This window comes from Vulpes lagopus, chromosome 7 (assembly GCF_018345385.1).
Source record: "Vulpes lagopus strain Blue_001 chromosome 7, ASM1834538v1, whole genome shotgun sequence".
Classification (NCBI taxonomy): domain Eukaryota; kingdom Metazoa; phylum Chordata; class Mammalia; order Carnivora; family Canidae; genus Vulpes; species Vulpes lagopus.
In genome coordinates this window covers 25,407,635-25,423,812 of record NC_054830.1, presented here as the reverse complement: position 1 = coordinate 25,423,812, position 16,178 = coordinate 25,407,635, and the positions used below count along the sequence as shown (strand labels likewise).

The following is a 16,178-nucleotide window of genomic DNA, read 5'->3' as shown; positions in this document are numbered from 1 at the left end:
AACCTGATTAAAAACATTTCAAAATACTACTTTTCAGTATCTATATTAATATTTTTTCTTGTGGTACTTTTTTCCTATTACATCATGATGTGAAATATTTATTCTATGTCATTATTTTTAGGCCTTAATAATGCTATCAAATAAACCTACTTTTTTCTTGGCTGATTACCTGGCCACCTCTCCCTTGTTTCATATAACATGGAAGATCTTAACATAGGTAACAGAACCAGGGTGACATTAGCTGATGCTCTCTGTCCCCCTTTGATGCCTCCCAGGAATGCCAGTGGCCTGGGGGACAGAGATGCCTGGACTTGAGCTGTGGAGAGAGGAAACTTCAAGCGAGAGGCGTCTCCAGGTACTGGGGCCAATCCACAGTTGATTAATGCCTGTATAGTTATCAGGAGCTAACCAACTAAACTAACACTGATTGCCCAGACTTATATTTATACTTGTTTTTTTTTTTTTAACAAGATAAAGTATGTACATAGATAATCTAGTAACTGGCAGTTTGTGCAGTTTGAGATAGATACTTGGCAGTGGTTACTTTTTGTTTTTACGTAGGGAGTTTAATTGAAGTTTTTAAGCTAAGTATGTTTTTTTTTTTCTATTTTTTGATCTTAAGTACACTGTGGACATGTGCATTCCTATATCATATAAAGATACATTATTTCTTTTTGAATATCATATCTATTCCAAAATAAAACACTGGATAATCTTAACAGAATACATTAAAATGAAATTCTAGAATACTGTTTGACAATCTAATACAATCAGAGTTTTTAAAAGGCAGACTTGATAGGTTATGTAGTTCTTACATCTTTTTAGCTTAAATATATATAGCATGCATAAGTCCCTTAAATATACATACAGATATATATACACATTATATATAAGATACTCATATATATGGGTAAAACATATCATTTTTTTCTATATTGTCATGCTGGTATTTTAAACCATAGGAAACCAAAGTCTGAACAAACCACTGTGATGTCTTTATGTAATAAGAAAAGGAAGTTTTGTATATTTGCTTATAAGTTTATATTTTAATTGCAGGAAAGAAAAATCTGAAGGGCACTCACATAAAACTGAGTTTAGAGTCTAATATAAAGCTGTTACAGGCCACTAAATTTTACCAATATGATAACTCCGGGATAACTTATATGTAATGAGATTTTCTTAAAATAGAGCTAAATAGGTTATAATTTGCCATTTTTAAAGGTAACAAGGTAAAATGCTCTCAAGGTGAAGCAAGGGAGATCTATGTACACATAAAGAAGAATTATGTATTATTAAATACTGAGTTGTTGAACTAATTTGAGGGCATATCCATTTATTGAAGAAATATTTTTAGTGTTTACTGTGCAGCAGAGAATGCTCTAGGTGTTAAGATGGATTGATGAACAAAACAGACCAGATTCTTGCCTTCATGAATTGTGGAGACAGGTTACTTTAGATTGGTCAGAACATGGTACAAAACAGAGTAAGTAGAAGTAATATTGACTTTGGTGTCATTCTCTATTCCAGGTATGGTAGGTGGTTTTCATGTAATGTATCAGCTCTCTAGACCCTTCCTGTAGCCCTATATTGAGAAGGATTATATGCCCCATCCTAGCTAGCTAGTGGGGAAAGAGGGCTGTGATTGTACAGTAATGATCGCTGCTAAGGATGGAATGAGAATGGTGGCTTGTGTACTTTGGAATCAGACAGGCCTTGGTTCAAGCCCTGCCTCTGGCACTTACTAAACAAGGAAACTTTAGGAGAGTTATTTAAAGTACTATGAACTTGTCCCCTCTTCTGTAAATACAAGGAGAATTGACAGAATTATTGTGAAAGTTAAAAATTCCAGAAGGTACTTATTATTATTTCTCCCCATCTTTTTTCTTACCGTAGTTTTCTTATATATACAATGAGGATATCACTCCTGGCCTTGTCTATTATTGTGAGGACTAAATAAGTGAAATAAATGTGTGAAACTATTTTAATACAGTTTATAATGTGATATTACTGTATATTATATCTGGAAATGGAAAATTATTAGGCTCTTGGGCAGCTGAGGGAATGGAAGAACTCATGAATTCTTCCAGAAGTGAGAAGTCATGGATCCTCACATTAGCAACCCAACATTAAAATAATTTAGCTACTCTTTGTTATTAGCCACTAGCTAACCTGCTGCTTTTAACCTCATTGCTTCTTTATATTCCCAAGAGAGTCTGGATTGGTCCACATGAGCATTGTCAGAATTTTCACACCTAGCCACATTTCAGTAGTTGGTTGACTGGCCTGTAGAGTCTGCTGCCTTTGGGTCTGGTGTTTGCTAGTGCTTGTTTTGACAGGAGCTGTTCTGGCCTATACTTGCTTCCTTTGCAGGGATTGTGGGGAAGGAGTTTCCCTCAGAAGGTGCTCTTGATCACTATAGGCACTAAACTGACCTGTCCTAAAAAAATGCAATGATTATTTAAAGGGGTTGGAGGAAATTAGGATAGATTTTTCTTTTTTTTTTAAATTTTATGATAGTCACAGAGAGAGAGAGAGAGGCAGAGACATAGGCAGAGGGAGAAGCAGGCTCCATGCACCGGGAGCCTGATGTGGGATTCGATCCTGGGTCTCCAGGATCGTGCCCTGGGCCAGAGGCAGGCGCCAAACCGCTGCGCCACCCAGGGATCCCGAAATTAGGATAGATTTTATGGTGGGAGATGGCCTTTGAGATTTCTTAAACTATGGATAATTGTTTTCTCCTTCCAGTTTTTCTTTTAATAAGTAACTGGTGATTTGAATTACTTCTTAGAATTGATTGAAAAATTCATTATTTCTTGAAGTAGCTGCCAGCTGATGGATCAAATTCTTTTTAGATTTTAGTGTTCCAAAGAAAACTCAATAAGCTTTGAGTTAGTAAATCAGCTGGTAAATTGTTCTTGATAAACCAAGATTTCACCAATCTTTTAGAGGTAACTTTGTGAATTTTTTTTTCCTAATGTAAATCCTACTTAGTTCTTCCAGCTTCTCCCATGTGTCATTATTGAAGTTTGTCAACAATTTCTTAAAACTATTTGACCATAGCCAACTAGTATTAGAAGTACTGCTAATGTTTATAATATATACTCAGTATATTTGTCTAACGAGATTTATTTCTTTTTCTTCCAGGTAATTTATCCTCAACATTCCAAACTTACTGATAAAGAAGTAAGTAAAAATATTGCTCCATATAGTCTGCTATTCTATTTCTCTTTGTTTTTATTGGTGTGTGTGTGTCAGCATATATAGCTTTTGTTTTCTTTTTCAGAAAACCAATATTTGCTATTTGTCTTTTCCAGATTCAAATTCAGGTAACTATTTTTCATGTGGCATTTTTGTTGAATTTTATACTAAGAATATGATCATACTATTAATATGCAAAAGTGGATTGAAATAGAGTATTAGAATGCAAACTCTGTTTCAGCCTAACAAGTCAGTGATGTGATTCTTAGTTTTATGATGCCAGTCATGTCTTTTTTATTTTAGTTGGCTCAACTTTTAAAATAAGTGTTAGGTTGTAAAGAGGTAAAACATCAAGGAGCAATAAACTGTTGAAGTAGTGAAGAGATCGAAAACCAGCAACATTGGTATGTCTAGGGATTTATAGAAAGTAGCTTATTTTTAGTTCAAGATTTGGAAGCTTACCCAAGAACTCTGTGAAAGCAGTAAGTTTAAAAAAAAAAAAAAACCCACACACAGGGTGAATCTAGTTAAGCATGGCCATCAATTACTTGTAATAGTTTGTGTCTGTTAATATACGTAAAGCATGTGGAATAGTGTGTGGCGTATTGAAAACACCACATAAGTGGTGCAAACTATTATTATTTTAAGCTTGGTTTTGCTGGCCTTTTTCAAACTTGCCCTTTGTGTGGTCCTAATTGTTCAAATCTTTCAGGTTACCTCTTATGTTTCACTTTCAAAACAGCTTTTCAGGCTTCTAGTGACCAAAACATTCCACATCTTAGACCACACACAGTTAGAACCCTATGAAGCAAAGGCACTCCATTTCCCTTTCTTTTTGTCGTTACTTCTAATATCCTGTTAACTTAGTTTAGTTAATCTAAAAGGGGAGATTTGACATTTTAATTTTTGAAAGTATTTTCTCCTTTCCTTTTAAATGCTTCCAGGGTTCTTTGCTGTACATTTGCAACTCAGCTTTCAGGAATCATGTAAAAAAGAAATGGTATCTTGGTTTAAAAAAAAAAAGCCTTTGAGAAATCCCAGCAGGAGTTTTATTCTAGCTTGGAATTATTGGAATCTCTTAATATGTTTGCCTATTAATGAAATAATGATAGAGAAGTCCTATAGGATCTTCCGTCATTTCCTTACAAAGTCTACCCATGCAGTTCTGAGTGTAGTGAGCGTTGGATTGGACTTTCAGGACTCAGGGCAATCTGAGTTATAGGCATTACAAAATGAACTGATGTTATGTGATTGGAGTCACAGGTGGATTCCACTGCACACCCTTCTCTTTCAGATCACAGCTGGGTTTCATGGCTCTCTTTTTCACCTCTCTGCATGATCTTCAAGGCTAAGAAGCTAATTCCATGGTGTTTGAATAGTCTTTTTTATTTTTAGTTTCGTAGTCAGTGTCTTCCTATGTCCCTTTCTTATTAGAAGTTAGACTCAAGTGTAAGTCCGTGTAAATCAGAATTTGTTCAATATTTTAGGCACTTGAGTGGTGTACAGATGTTTTATAATGCCTTTCTTATGAGTTGCACATCAGATGAAGTAGGGTTTGTTTTATTTAAAGTATGGTTTATGCTTAGAAGTAAAATAGACAAAAGGTCTTAAAAACAGACACCTTGCCATCTTAGAAGATGATTTTTTTTTTTTTTTAAGATTTTATTTACTCATGAGAAACATGGAGGAGAGAGAGAGAGGCAGAGACACAGGCAGAGGGAGAAGCAGGCTCCATGCAGGGAGCCTGACACGGGACTTGATCCCGGGTCCCCAGGATCACGCCCTGGGCCGAAGGTGGTGCTAAACCGCTGAGCCACCCGGGCTACCCTTTAGAAGATGAATATTAATCTAGACAGCAATAGGCTGTGAGTTTTATATGTATTTGAGAGTACTAGTCTCAGTTGTGATTATCCAGCCAATTTGTTTCACTTACATGTTTATAAAATGCATGTTGGGATTCCTGGGCCAACTTTGAAGTGGATTTAATTTTTTCCCAAAATAGCTTTTATTGTTATGTAAGGAAATCCAGGCACAGTAGAGCAGTCTTTAGGAAAGAATCATAGTCTAAGTTTTGTTTCCATGGTGCACACTTAAAGTACAATCACATTTAGACTCACTGGCATATAGATAAAGAAGAATGCTTTTGGGATTCCCAATGGAATGATTTACCAATCCTCCATTTCCTCTACCTGCTATCCACACATATCTTAGATCCTGTGACTTTAGAAAAAAAATTTTTTTTGGTTTGTTTTTATGTTTCAGTATCTTGTTCGATTTAAGTAACTTTAATCTTTAGGAGCTAAATTTTGAATTTTAAGAAACATGCATCTGGAAAATGTAAGGAATGCTGAATTTTATGAAAAGGGAGTTTTATTACTAGCCTTAAATCCCGCCCCCCCCCCCTCCATTCTCAAATCCTGGACATGCTGTGAGAACTTCCCAGTGACAGCTGCACCTACAAGCTGTACAGAATTGGTCAGGAAGACAGTTCACCAGGTCAAAAAGGCTTTAGTCATGTTAGTCTTGTCAACTGAGTTAAATAGTTCTTGTTTTATATTTCAGAGGTTGGTCCTCTTCACACATAAAGGCTGCTTAAAGAAATATAAACTCCTTACCTGGCTAGACCTTTGTTTTCCATCCTGACCTCACCATTATCATGATAGGAAAGGAGACATTACAGAGTGGCAACCAGATTTTTAAATTTGGCATGCAGAAACTGATATTTAGGAAGAATAAGATAATCCTGATAGCCTGCAACCTCATCAAAAATAAATCTATATTGTTGGTACGAGCCATTGCATTTTTCTGCTCTACCTTACTAAGCATTTCAGAAATTAATGTGTACTTTTTGGTGGAGTTTTCTTTCTCTCTTTTTTTAAAAAATGTTTTAAGTTTTTAATTTTAATATCAGTACAGTGTTAACAGTGTACATTAGTTGCAGGTGTACAATATAGTAATTCAGCACTTCTGTACTTTATTCAGTGCTCATCAATACAAGTGTTCTCTTTTATCCCCATCACCTGTTTCACTCATTCCCCGTCTCTTCTGATAACTATCTGTTCTCTATAATTAAGGGTCTGTTTCTTGATTTGTCTCTCTCTCTTTTTCCCTTCTTAAATTCCATGTGGGAGTGAAATTGTATGGTATGGTATTTGTCTTTCTGTGACTTATTTCGCTTAGCATTACACTCTCTAGATCCATCCATGTTGTTGCAAATGTCAAGATTTCATTCTTTTTTATGGCTGAGTAATATTCCATTGTATATAAACATGAAAGATGTGGGGGATGGTGTGTGTATGTGCACCACATCCTCAATATCCATTCATCTTATTGATAGATACTTGGGCTGCTTCCATATTTGGCTATTGTAAATAATACTGGAATAAACATATGGGTGCATACATTCTTTTAAATTAATGTTTTTTGTATTTCTTAGGAAATACCCAGGCAGCGTGATTACTAGATTGTTAGGTAGTTCTATGTTTAATTTTTTGAGGAACCTCCATACTGTTTTCCACAGTGCCTGCCTCAGTTTGCTTTCCTCCCAACAGTGTGAGAGGACTCCTTTTTGTCCACATCCTCACCAATACTTGTTTCTTGTGTTTTTTATTTTAGCCATTCTGACAAGTGTAAGGTGATATCTCATTATGGTTTTGATTTGCATTTCCCTGTTGATGAGTAATGTTGAGTGTTTTTTTTGTGTGTCTGTTGGCTTTTTTAAAAAAAATAGTTAAATATCTTCTAAAGGGAAAAATTGAACCATCAACATATAAATCTCTTAAACTAAATGCTATAAGTATTTTCTGTTATCTCAGGTTTCATGTGTTTTCCTTATTTCTAGACTACTGTAGCAAGAAACTAACTTCACCTGTGCTCCAGTCCCCCGTGTTTCTTTCCTCCACCACCAAAGAAATTTTAGTTTCTATGATTGCATTTAGGTATATATACTAAGTTGCTTTTAAAAAATTTAAACATATTATAAAGTTTCTGCTTCCTTTGTTAAGAATGTCATGTACTAAGGAAATTTAAGTACTATTTTGTATAATAGTAGTAAAATCTTGAGCACATATCATATTTAGTATCATTTTATCAGTTCTAAATATAATAGCCAGAAAGAATTTCAGTGACAAGTTATTTAATATGCCTTTTACTTTTTAGACTAGCAGTCTTTAGGAAAGAATCACAGTCTAAGTTTTGTTTCCATGGTGCACACTTAAAGTAAAAATGGTTTTTTGTAATTATGGCCATTTAGGTGAAGTTTACATGTCTTAAGAGGTTTACTAGAAATGATTGATGTTTAAAAACATTAGTCAAAAACTTTTTACGTTAAAATGAGAAAAATAGTGAATCTATTACTTGGGCACTTCCTGAGTCTCCTGTATTATGTCTTCTTAAAAAACCTTCTCATTGTACAATATAAAACATATACAAGGTCTAGAAATAGAATATTGCCAGTGCCTTACAAGCCCCCTCCTGTCCCCTCCTAAGCACTGTTTTCCATCCCCCTCCAAGTGCAACCACAATCCTGATTCTTAGAGTGATTGTCTTGCCTTTCTTTATACTTTCATCACCCAACTATGCATCTCTAATATATATAATCTCTAATATAGTTTAGTTTTGCCTGCCTTAAAAGGAAAAAAAAAAAAGAAAACAACACTACATAAATGGATTTAAACAGGATATGTTCTTCTGTATTTGGCTTCTTTTTCTTATTATTATGTTTGTGAGTCAACATTACATACAAACAGTTTAAAATTTTCTTAATTACGTGGGAAAAATGGAAAGGAAAAAATAGTAAAGAGACCTAGAGTTAAGATGTGTGTTTTGCTGGTGGCTTTGCCTCTAACCAGCAAAGATGGCTTTGGACAAGTCACTTGAACTTTCAGGATCTCCTGTTTCTATGGTAAAACAGAATAGAGTGGGTTTAAATAGATGACAGGACTTTTTTAGTTCTAACATTTGGTGAATCTGGATGAAGAAATGTTATACTATGCTATTCTTAATTACTTTCATTTTTGTTTTCATTAGGTTGTCTTGGAGATACCCAGTTTTGTTTTAGGTTTCGACAATCTTCTGGGAGGAGGGTGTCACTGCATTGTCTCCTGGATCATTATGACAAAGATTTACCAGTTTACTTAAAGGTTGGAAAAGTAGTAATAGAAAAATGTCCATGTGAGAGGAAACTTTAGAACTCAGCTATCTCTTATGGCATTCAGAAAGATTTTGCTTTTGTGTTATTACTGTATTTTACTGCTAAATTTCGTGAGTCTGTTTCATAAGGATTCAGCATGTGTGAAAGTAAGAGACTTTATAAAGTTACAGTTCTTGAAACACATAGTACGGTTATGATCTATAGAAATTGATTACAATGTTGAGGTAATTTTCTTCCATTTGTGTTAACTCTTTGTTTAGATCTGGAGTTAGGGTGGTACTATACCAATAAATGTCACTCAGAGTTGAAGATTCCCTACTTTACAATAGAATTGTAGTTGTCTCTTTTTTATTTTTTTAATAAGCTTTTTTTACAGTTATTATTTATTAAAGACAATTTTAATAATTCAGGTGATTTCAGAGTGTAACTTTCTGTTTGGTATTCCACATTTCCATCCCTTAACTTGTGAGGAACATTTCCATCTGGATGTCCTATCAGCACGTCCAATATGACATTATTTGCCTGAATATGACATTATTTGCCTGAAATGACATTATTTGCCTGAAATCAGCATTGATAGTCCACGTATCGTCGACTCATAGCCATCTACTCCTTTCCATGATCTTTTGATATTGCTATTAACATATTCTTTCAACTGTTAATAATAGCTACTAATTATTGGAGCTTGTTATGTTCTAGGCACTGTATTAATAAGCGTGTGTTATTGATCCTCCTTACAGTGTTCTGAGAGAGTTCCTTTTGCAAATGAGGAAATTGATGGCTGTTGAGGATAAGAAATTTGCCCAAAGACATCCCATCTTTTATGTTTTTTTTTCAATGTAATATATTTTACACAGTGCTGCTAACAAAAGTATACATGCGTATTACATAAAAATATAAAATGACTATTGCTTAATGAGTAAAGAGCTAATGATAGTTAACTATTTCCTTATCTTTACTTTTTGGGCCTTCCAAAATAAGACCTTTACCTTTCCAATTTTTAACTTTATCTCCTTTTATATACATTTGGCATATTTTAGCCACACTGAATTATGTGCTTTTTTCCTGAGGTAGCTTGTATTTTTCTGTCTGCATATTTTTGCTCAAACCTGAACTGTCTTTGTCTCTGTTTAAATAATATCCATCTTTCAATGCCCAATTTGAAAATAGCTGCCTCCATGAAATCTTTACTGATCCCCAGATAGAGGTAATCTCTTTCCTCTTGGCCTCTTTGTGACACTTTGTACTTTCTACATAGAACCCGCTTTGAGCTTTGTTTTTATCCCTCTTTAGATTATAGAATTAATAACCTCAAGTTAATTAATAACTAATTAATAAGTAAGAGTTACTTTCAAATTATTTTTGATAAGCATTTTAGTGTTTCATTTTTATTAGGTAAAAATAGAACTGGCTTTGTAAGATTCAGATTGGCAATTTAACTCCTTTCTGTATCTTTTGAAATTTTACATTAGGATACTTCATTTTATTAAGACTGACCCCTAACTCAATTATAGGTACAATTTAAAAATATATATATAGCATTGGGGAAAACAGAATTTGATTGTTTCTTGACTTCTACTAACTGGTATGAATATGAATAAAGAACATAAGCTGAGTAGCTCTTTGTGTATAACTCATATTTCAGTTCAGGTTTATAAAGCAGTGTTATGTTAATATTAAAGGATAGCAATATGTATTTTTTTGTCATTTCTTTCATAGAAGGATCCTGCTTATTTTTATGGATATGTGTATTTCCGACAAGTTCGAGATAAAAGTCTAAAAAGAGGCTACTTCCAGAAGGTAAATTTTGTATATACTAAGGAAAAATATTTTTATATTACGGCTAGAAAAATGGAAACTGTGAGGAAGAATGGTCTTTAAAGTCTTTGATATTTTATCTTTAAACATACAACTTACTTTTTTTTTTTTGAATTATAGACACCTGTCCCTAGATTTTTAAATAGTATTGAATTTTGCTTTTCTGCTATCTCTGTGCTAAATTCCTGATGGTAAATTATGGATACTATATGAAACTGTCAAAAGCCAAAAGAATCTGCTTAATTTTCACATTTTGGGGGGATCCCTGGGTGGCTCAGCAGTTTAGCACCTGCCTTTGGCCCAGGGTGCAATCCTGGGGTCCCAGGATTGAGTCCCGCGTCGGGCTCCCAGCATGGAGCCTGCTTCTCCCTCCTCCTGTGTCTCTGCCTCTCTCTCTCTCTCTCTCTCTCTCTATGTCTATCATAAATAAATAAATCTTAAAAAAAAAATCACATTTTGGAATGAGAGAAAGAATAAACAGATGATTGTAGTATTGTTACAGCTAATAAAAACCTGCAGTATCTTTTTTAAACTGCTAACAGTTGGGACGCCTGGGTGGCTCAGTGGTTGAGCATCTGCCTTTGGCTCCGGGGCGTAATCCCAGGGTCCCAGGATCAAGTCCCACATCAGGCTTCTTGCATGGAGCCTGCTTCTCCCTCTGCCTGTGTTTCTGCCTCTCTCTCTCTCTCTCTCTCTCTCTCTCTCCTGTCTCTCATGAATAAATAAATAAAATCTTTTAAAAATAAAAATAAAAAATAAACTGCTGAGAGTCAGTAAATACACCTCATCAACATCTTAGTCATTACTATTTCCACTCTAAATGTACAATTATTTTATTTTCTTAAAAAAAGTTGGGTGCACCTGGCTAGCTCAGTCAAAAGAGCATGCGACTCCTGATCTTGGGGTTATTAGTTTAAGCCCATGTTTGGTGTAGAGATTACTTAAATAAATAAATAAACCTTAAAAAAATTTCCAACCACCAGTTTAAAAAATAAAAAATTGGTTCTGATTTAATCCCAGCTAACTGTGACACACTTTTACCTTTTGTAACTAGAATGTGCATTGACTACTACTTGATATTGGATGGAAAAGTAAAAAGGAGTTTTCAAGAAAAATAGATTAAAAAGAATGGCATAATTCATGTCTGAAATGATCCAACTATAGAGTCACAATTTTTTTAAAGATTTTATTTATTTATTTGAGAGAGAAAGCACACTGTAGGGGAGAAGCAGAGGGAGAAAGACAAGCAGACTCCATGCTGAGCACAGACCCTAATGTGGGGCTTGATCCCAGGACCCTGAGATCACAATCTGAGCTGAAATCAGGAGTCGGGTGCTTAACCCACTGAGCCACCTGGGCACCCCAAGTCTCAATTTCTAAGTAGATGGCTATAACTATTGAAAACTAAAATAGAACAATCATAGGTCTTAGTTTGAAAAAGCATAACAGTTTGCTCTTTCGGTATTAGGAAGATTTCATCTAGCTAATTCCTAATACTGCTTTGCTAATGAAAATAGTAGTGAGGCTTTGGAAATTATCCATAACATTTGTCTGTTAGGAAATTCTTTTTCCTGAAGAGCAGGAGAATCTGTGAATGTGTCCTTATGCTCTTAAGGTGTAGTACTAGGTTAAACTTTTTACATTCTGCGACTATAGTTTTATGTAGTTTTTCTTTTAACCATCCACTGCAAAAGCTTTATTTGAAAATCCACACTTTTTGCTGATTTTAGCTTGCTAGTAATTGAGTATGTAAGAAATGACAAGTTTAAATTACAATCATTAGGAAAATTTAAAAAAATATATGTTTCTTTTTTCTCTCCAGTCCTTGGTTTTGATCAGCAAACTACCTTATATTCATTTTTTTCATACTGTGCTCAAACAAATAGCACCAGAGTATTTTGAAAAGAGTGAACCTTATTTGGAAGCAGGTAAGTTAAACATTATATGAGTTAGATACCTTTATGAAGGAGTTTTAAGAATTTTGCTAGAAATGGCTGATAATTATAAAGTTGGCTTTCTAAAAAATTTAAGAATTTTAAGGGCTATATGGTAGAAGAGAGAGATGTAAAAAACTATTCTGCACCTTTACCTAACAACACCAAAGACCATATCTGTTCTTGTCTCCTTTTGCAACAGAGATGATGCCTATTTATTAGGATAATAATAAATATGGAGTTGACAGTTTTGCTTCTCAGAATACTGTTTAAAGAAATCTTTATGTCCCTCAATACAGAGACCTCTATCAGATGGTATGCTTTTATATTAATTTTGTTAGATGAATAGGAAAACTCCCTTTTTTAAACCTATTGTTTTTTTTTTGCTTTTAAAAAATTTATAAACCAATTCATATCCTAGAACACAGGTATGTTTCTGGTATATGTAAGATATTTTCACTACTTTTCTTTTACCTTTTTTTTTTTCTTTTACCTTTTATCCTCCACCTTCCAAGGAAGGAAGTGGAAAGTGGAGTTCTATGGAAAGTGGAGTTCTAATTTCTAATGTTCCATTTTTCATATTTTAATATTTGAACTTATAATAAGGAAATGTTTTATTTTTCAGCTTGTAATGATGTTGATCGATGGCCTGCCCCAGTGCCAGGGAAGACATTACATCTGCCTATTATGGGGGTTGTAATGAAGGTAATACCTTTTATTTCATTTGTCTCTTTTTCTGAGGAACTCTAGGAAGTTTATAGATGAGTTTTGCTTTTTAACTTCCTAATGATGTTCAGTACTATTACTGCTTTCATTTGTATGTGAGGAGTAAAGTGATACCATAGTCCATTCTGTTGCAGAGTCATTAGTCACATAACTCCAGGGGCCATCTGTCCCATTTCATCCTGTAGAGTTTACATGGAGGTATCATTCTTATATAATACATGTGAATGTAAATGCCACCTTCTAGGGGTACCTGGGTGATTCAGTGGTTGAACACCTGTCTTTGACTCAGGTTGTCCTGGGATTGAGTCCCTGCGGGGAGCCTGCTTCTCCCTCTGCCTATGTGTCTGCCTCTCGCTCTGGTCTCTCATGAATAAATAAATACAATCTTAAAAAAAAAAAAGTCACCTTCTAGACTTCTGCAACTCCATGGCCCTCCAGAGATGGGTGGCATTGCAGAATACTTGTCGAATTGAGTATAAATTAGTAAAAATGAAAATAAATTAGGAAAGCCGTGGTTCTTAGTTTTAAATGATCTTCTTGATGTATAGTGCTAGACCAGACATGTCTATCCCAGGGTATTATGCTCTATTCACTTTTGCTTTCTTTTTCTTTTTTTATTTTTTTTTCCAATGAATTTACATTTTGCTCTCAGGCTTTGTATGAATGTTCTCTAAGTGCTCTTGCAATTCATCTTCAAGTTGGACTTATTTTTGGCAATGCTCTGTTTTTAGATGTACTCACTTCTGTAGGATGTGTTCTGTTTTTTCCCTGGGAGATCATCAAAAGTAGTACTCATAGCTCTAGGTTGAGAGTTCTCATGATTTCCTGTTAGATTTATCCCATAGTTGGGCAAGCTTGAGAGGGTGTGTTTGGGTGTGTGTATATTAAGCAAAGTTTGGAACAATAAACAAGAAGCAGTATGAAGCTGATGCCCTTTTTCTGTTTTTCAGCACATTTGGTTCTCAGCGAGTTAGTGATTTCCATGTGTCTGGGAATATGAAGATCTCAGTTCACTTAACTTTCTGCTGTGACTAAAGATAAATAGGACTGTAGTTTTTTTTTTAATTTTTATTTATTTATGATAGTCACAGAGAGAGAGAGAGAGAGAGGCAGAGACACAGGCAGAGGGAAAAGCAGGCTCCATGCACCGGGAGCCCGACGTGGGACTCGATCCCGGGTCTCCAGGATCGCGCCCTGGGCCAAAGGCAGGCGCCAAACCGCTGCGCCACCCAGGGATCCCAAGACTGTAGTTTTTAAGTCTGATATACTTTGTTTTTATGGCTTTTTAGGCATTGCTGAGTGTACTTTTTTAGTGGTTAAGAGAGTTTATGATCCCTCATTGTAATGGGACTCACAAATTATATAAAGGACATTCTTCTCTTTTATATCCAAAGTTAATTTCTTCTCTTTCTCTTTAAGGTACGGATTCCCACATGTCATGACAAGCCTGGGACAACTCAAATAGTGCAGTTAACTCAGCAGGTAGTGTGGTACTGTAGCAGAGTAATCTAGCATATATAGTCTCCTTAACCGAATTCTTAAACTAGCAAATGCAGAGTTTCTTGAGTTTATGATATATTTCTGAATATTACTGAAATACTCCATTAAATAATTTTGTAATGAATTGATAATAAACTTTCTAATGTTTCTCAGATTGTTTTTCTTGTTATCTGGTAGATACTAGAGAACTCAGAATATATACTGTTACAGTGAGGTCTAGGGGAAAATACAAAAAACCTCTTAGAAGAGTAGTCAACAGACTTGTTTGTAGGAAACTCAGTCAAAGGATTCTGTAGTTATGATTGTCTTTCATTTCCCCCAAAGCTACATCTGTTCATGGGTGGGGTTGAAGTTTTTATTTGAAATGTTTTAGCTGGTGTATTAGCACTCCCATTGTTTGAAGCGAATTAAAATGGAAAGCAGTGGGAAAACTAATTTTGCCTGTTATATGTATCAACTAGTGTTACGATAGTATTTCATGCAGTTGTGAATTAATCTGACATCTGATTATTGGATTAGTACTTTATGCAAAGAATCTTTCATCTTTGATCTTCTACTGTGTTAGGGGAGATTGCTAAGACCCCTTCTCTTTGTAGCTGTTCCTGGAGGAAGGGAATCTTAAAAGATAGGGCAACATGGCTTATTGATCACAAGATAGATATTTTCAAAATCAATTACTGTCAATTTTAGTGACATCTTTTGTACTCTTTCTTTTTTATCTCAGGCAGACACACATATATCTGTTATTTTACCTACTGTTCATGAGGTGGATCTTTTCAGGTAAATTTTATTAACTCCCTTTTCTCTTTTACTTTGTGATATTGTTTTGAATTTCTTTAGAAAATGAATGTTTTCTTACATATGGAAAAAAACTGGAAGGAGGATAGGTAAAAAAACAAAACACTGGAAGAAAATACTCATTATATTTCACATATTATAAATCAGTGGTTCATCCCTGACTGTCTATTATGAGCTTTGATAGGGAAATCTGGATATAGATTGGGTATTACATGGTAGAAACAAATTATTTTTTGTTTGGTTTGGTGTGAGAATGGTAATGATGAAAGAAAATGGACTTACTTTTTAGAGATGCATTTTTAAGTATTTTGAGATGAAATGTCATGCAGTTTGTATTTTATTTTAAAATACTTTGATGAGAAGTGCCTTGCTAGCTCAGTCAGTAGAACCTGAGACTCTAAAAATACTTCAGTAAGAAAAAAAACTAATAAAGTAAAAATGGTAAAATATTGTTAACTCTAGACATATAAATGAGGGTTCTTACACTACTGTCTTTATTTTTCTGTATGTTTGAAACTTTTCATGATGCAAAATTAAAAAAAGGGAAAGAGAATCTAGCACTTAGAAAAGGAAAAAGTACTGGTGCCTGTGCTTTGCCCAGACCAGCTGAAGAGAAATCTTTGATGCTCAAGTTCCAGCTCCTAGGCGGTTCTGATGTGTACTCTAGCTTGAGAAACCATTGCTGTTGCTGAGCAGTTCTTAAATAGTCATACATGTAATTGAGAGTCATGTAAAAGATTTAGAATGGGTTCTTGGGTTTGGTTTTTTTGTGTGTATAGACTTTTGTGGATGTGTGACCTTTAAACTGCATGGAATACTCCTTCAGAGAGTGGTTAGTTTTATATGCTTGATTGGTTTTATACACTTGGCCCTAGCACAGCTCAGTAATCCCACTTCTAGGAATTTACCCCAATAAATATGAAAGCACATATCCACACAAAGACCTGTATGCAAATATTTATAGCATCTCTATTGATACCAGCCTAAAACTGGAAACAATGCAAATGTCCATAACTTGGTAAATGGATAAACAAATTGTGATTATGCATGTG

General features: G+C 34.7%; 1 protein-coding gene across 1 annotated transcript in view; it reads left to right on the top strand.

The window, feature by feature from the left end:
- DENND6A (DENN domain containing 6A) overlaps positions 1 to 16,178 on the top strand; it is a 48,640-nt gene that overhangs the window by 11,545 nt on the left and 20,917 nt on the right. Inside the window, exons 2-9 of the mRNA XM_041761682.1 lie at positions 3,145 to 3,183; positions 3,284 to 3,326; positions 8,227 to 8,339; positions 10,070 to 10,150; positions 11,991 to 12,096; positions 12,728 to 12,807; positions 14,248 to 14,310; positions 15,053 to 15,108. Of these exons, the coding sequence (XP_041617616.1) occupies positions 3,145 to 3,183; positions 3,284 to 3,326; positions 8,227 to 8,339; positions 10,070 to 10,150; positions 11,991 to 12,096; positions 12,728 to 12,807; positions 14,248 to 14,310; positions 15,053 to 15,108 (581 nt within the window). The remainder of the gene's footprint in view (positions 1 to 3,144; positions 3,184 to 3,283; positions 3,327 to 8,226; positions 8,340 to 10,069; positions 10,151 to 11,990; positions 12,097 to 12,727; positions 12,808 to 14,247; positions 14,311 to 15,052; positions 15,109 to 16,178) is intronic.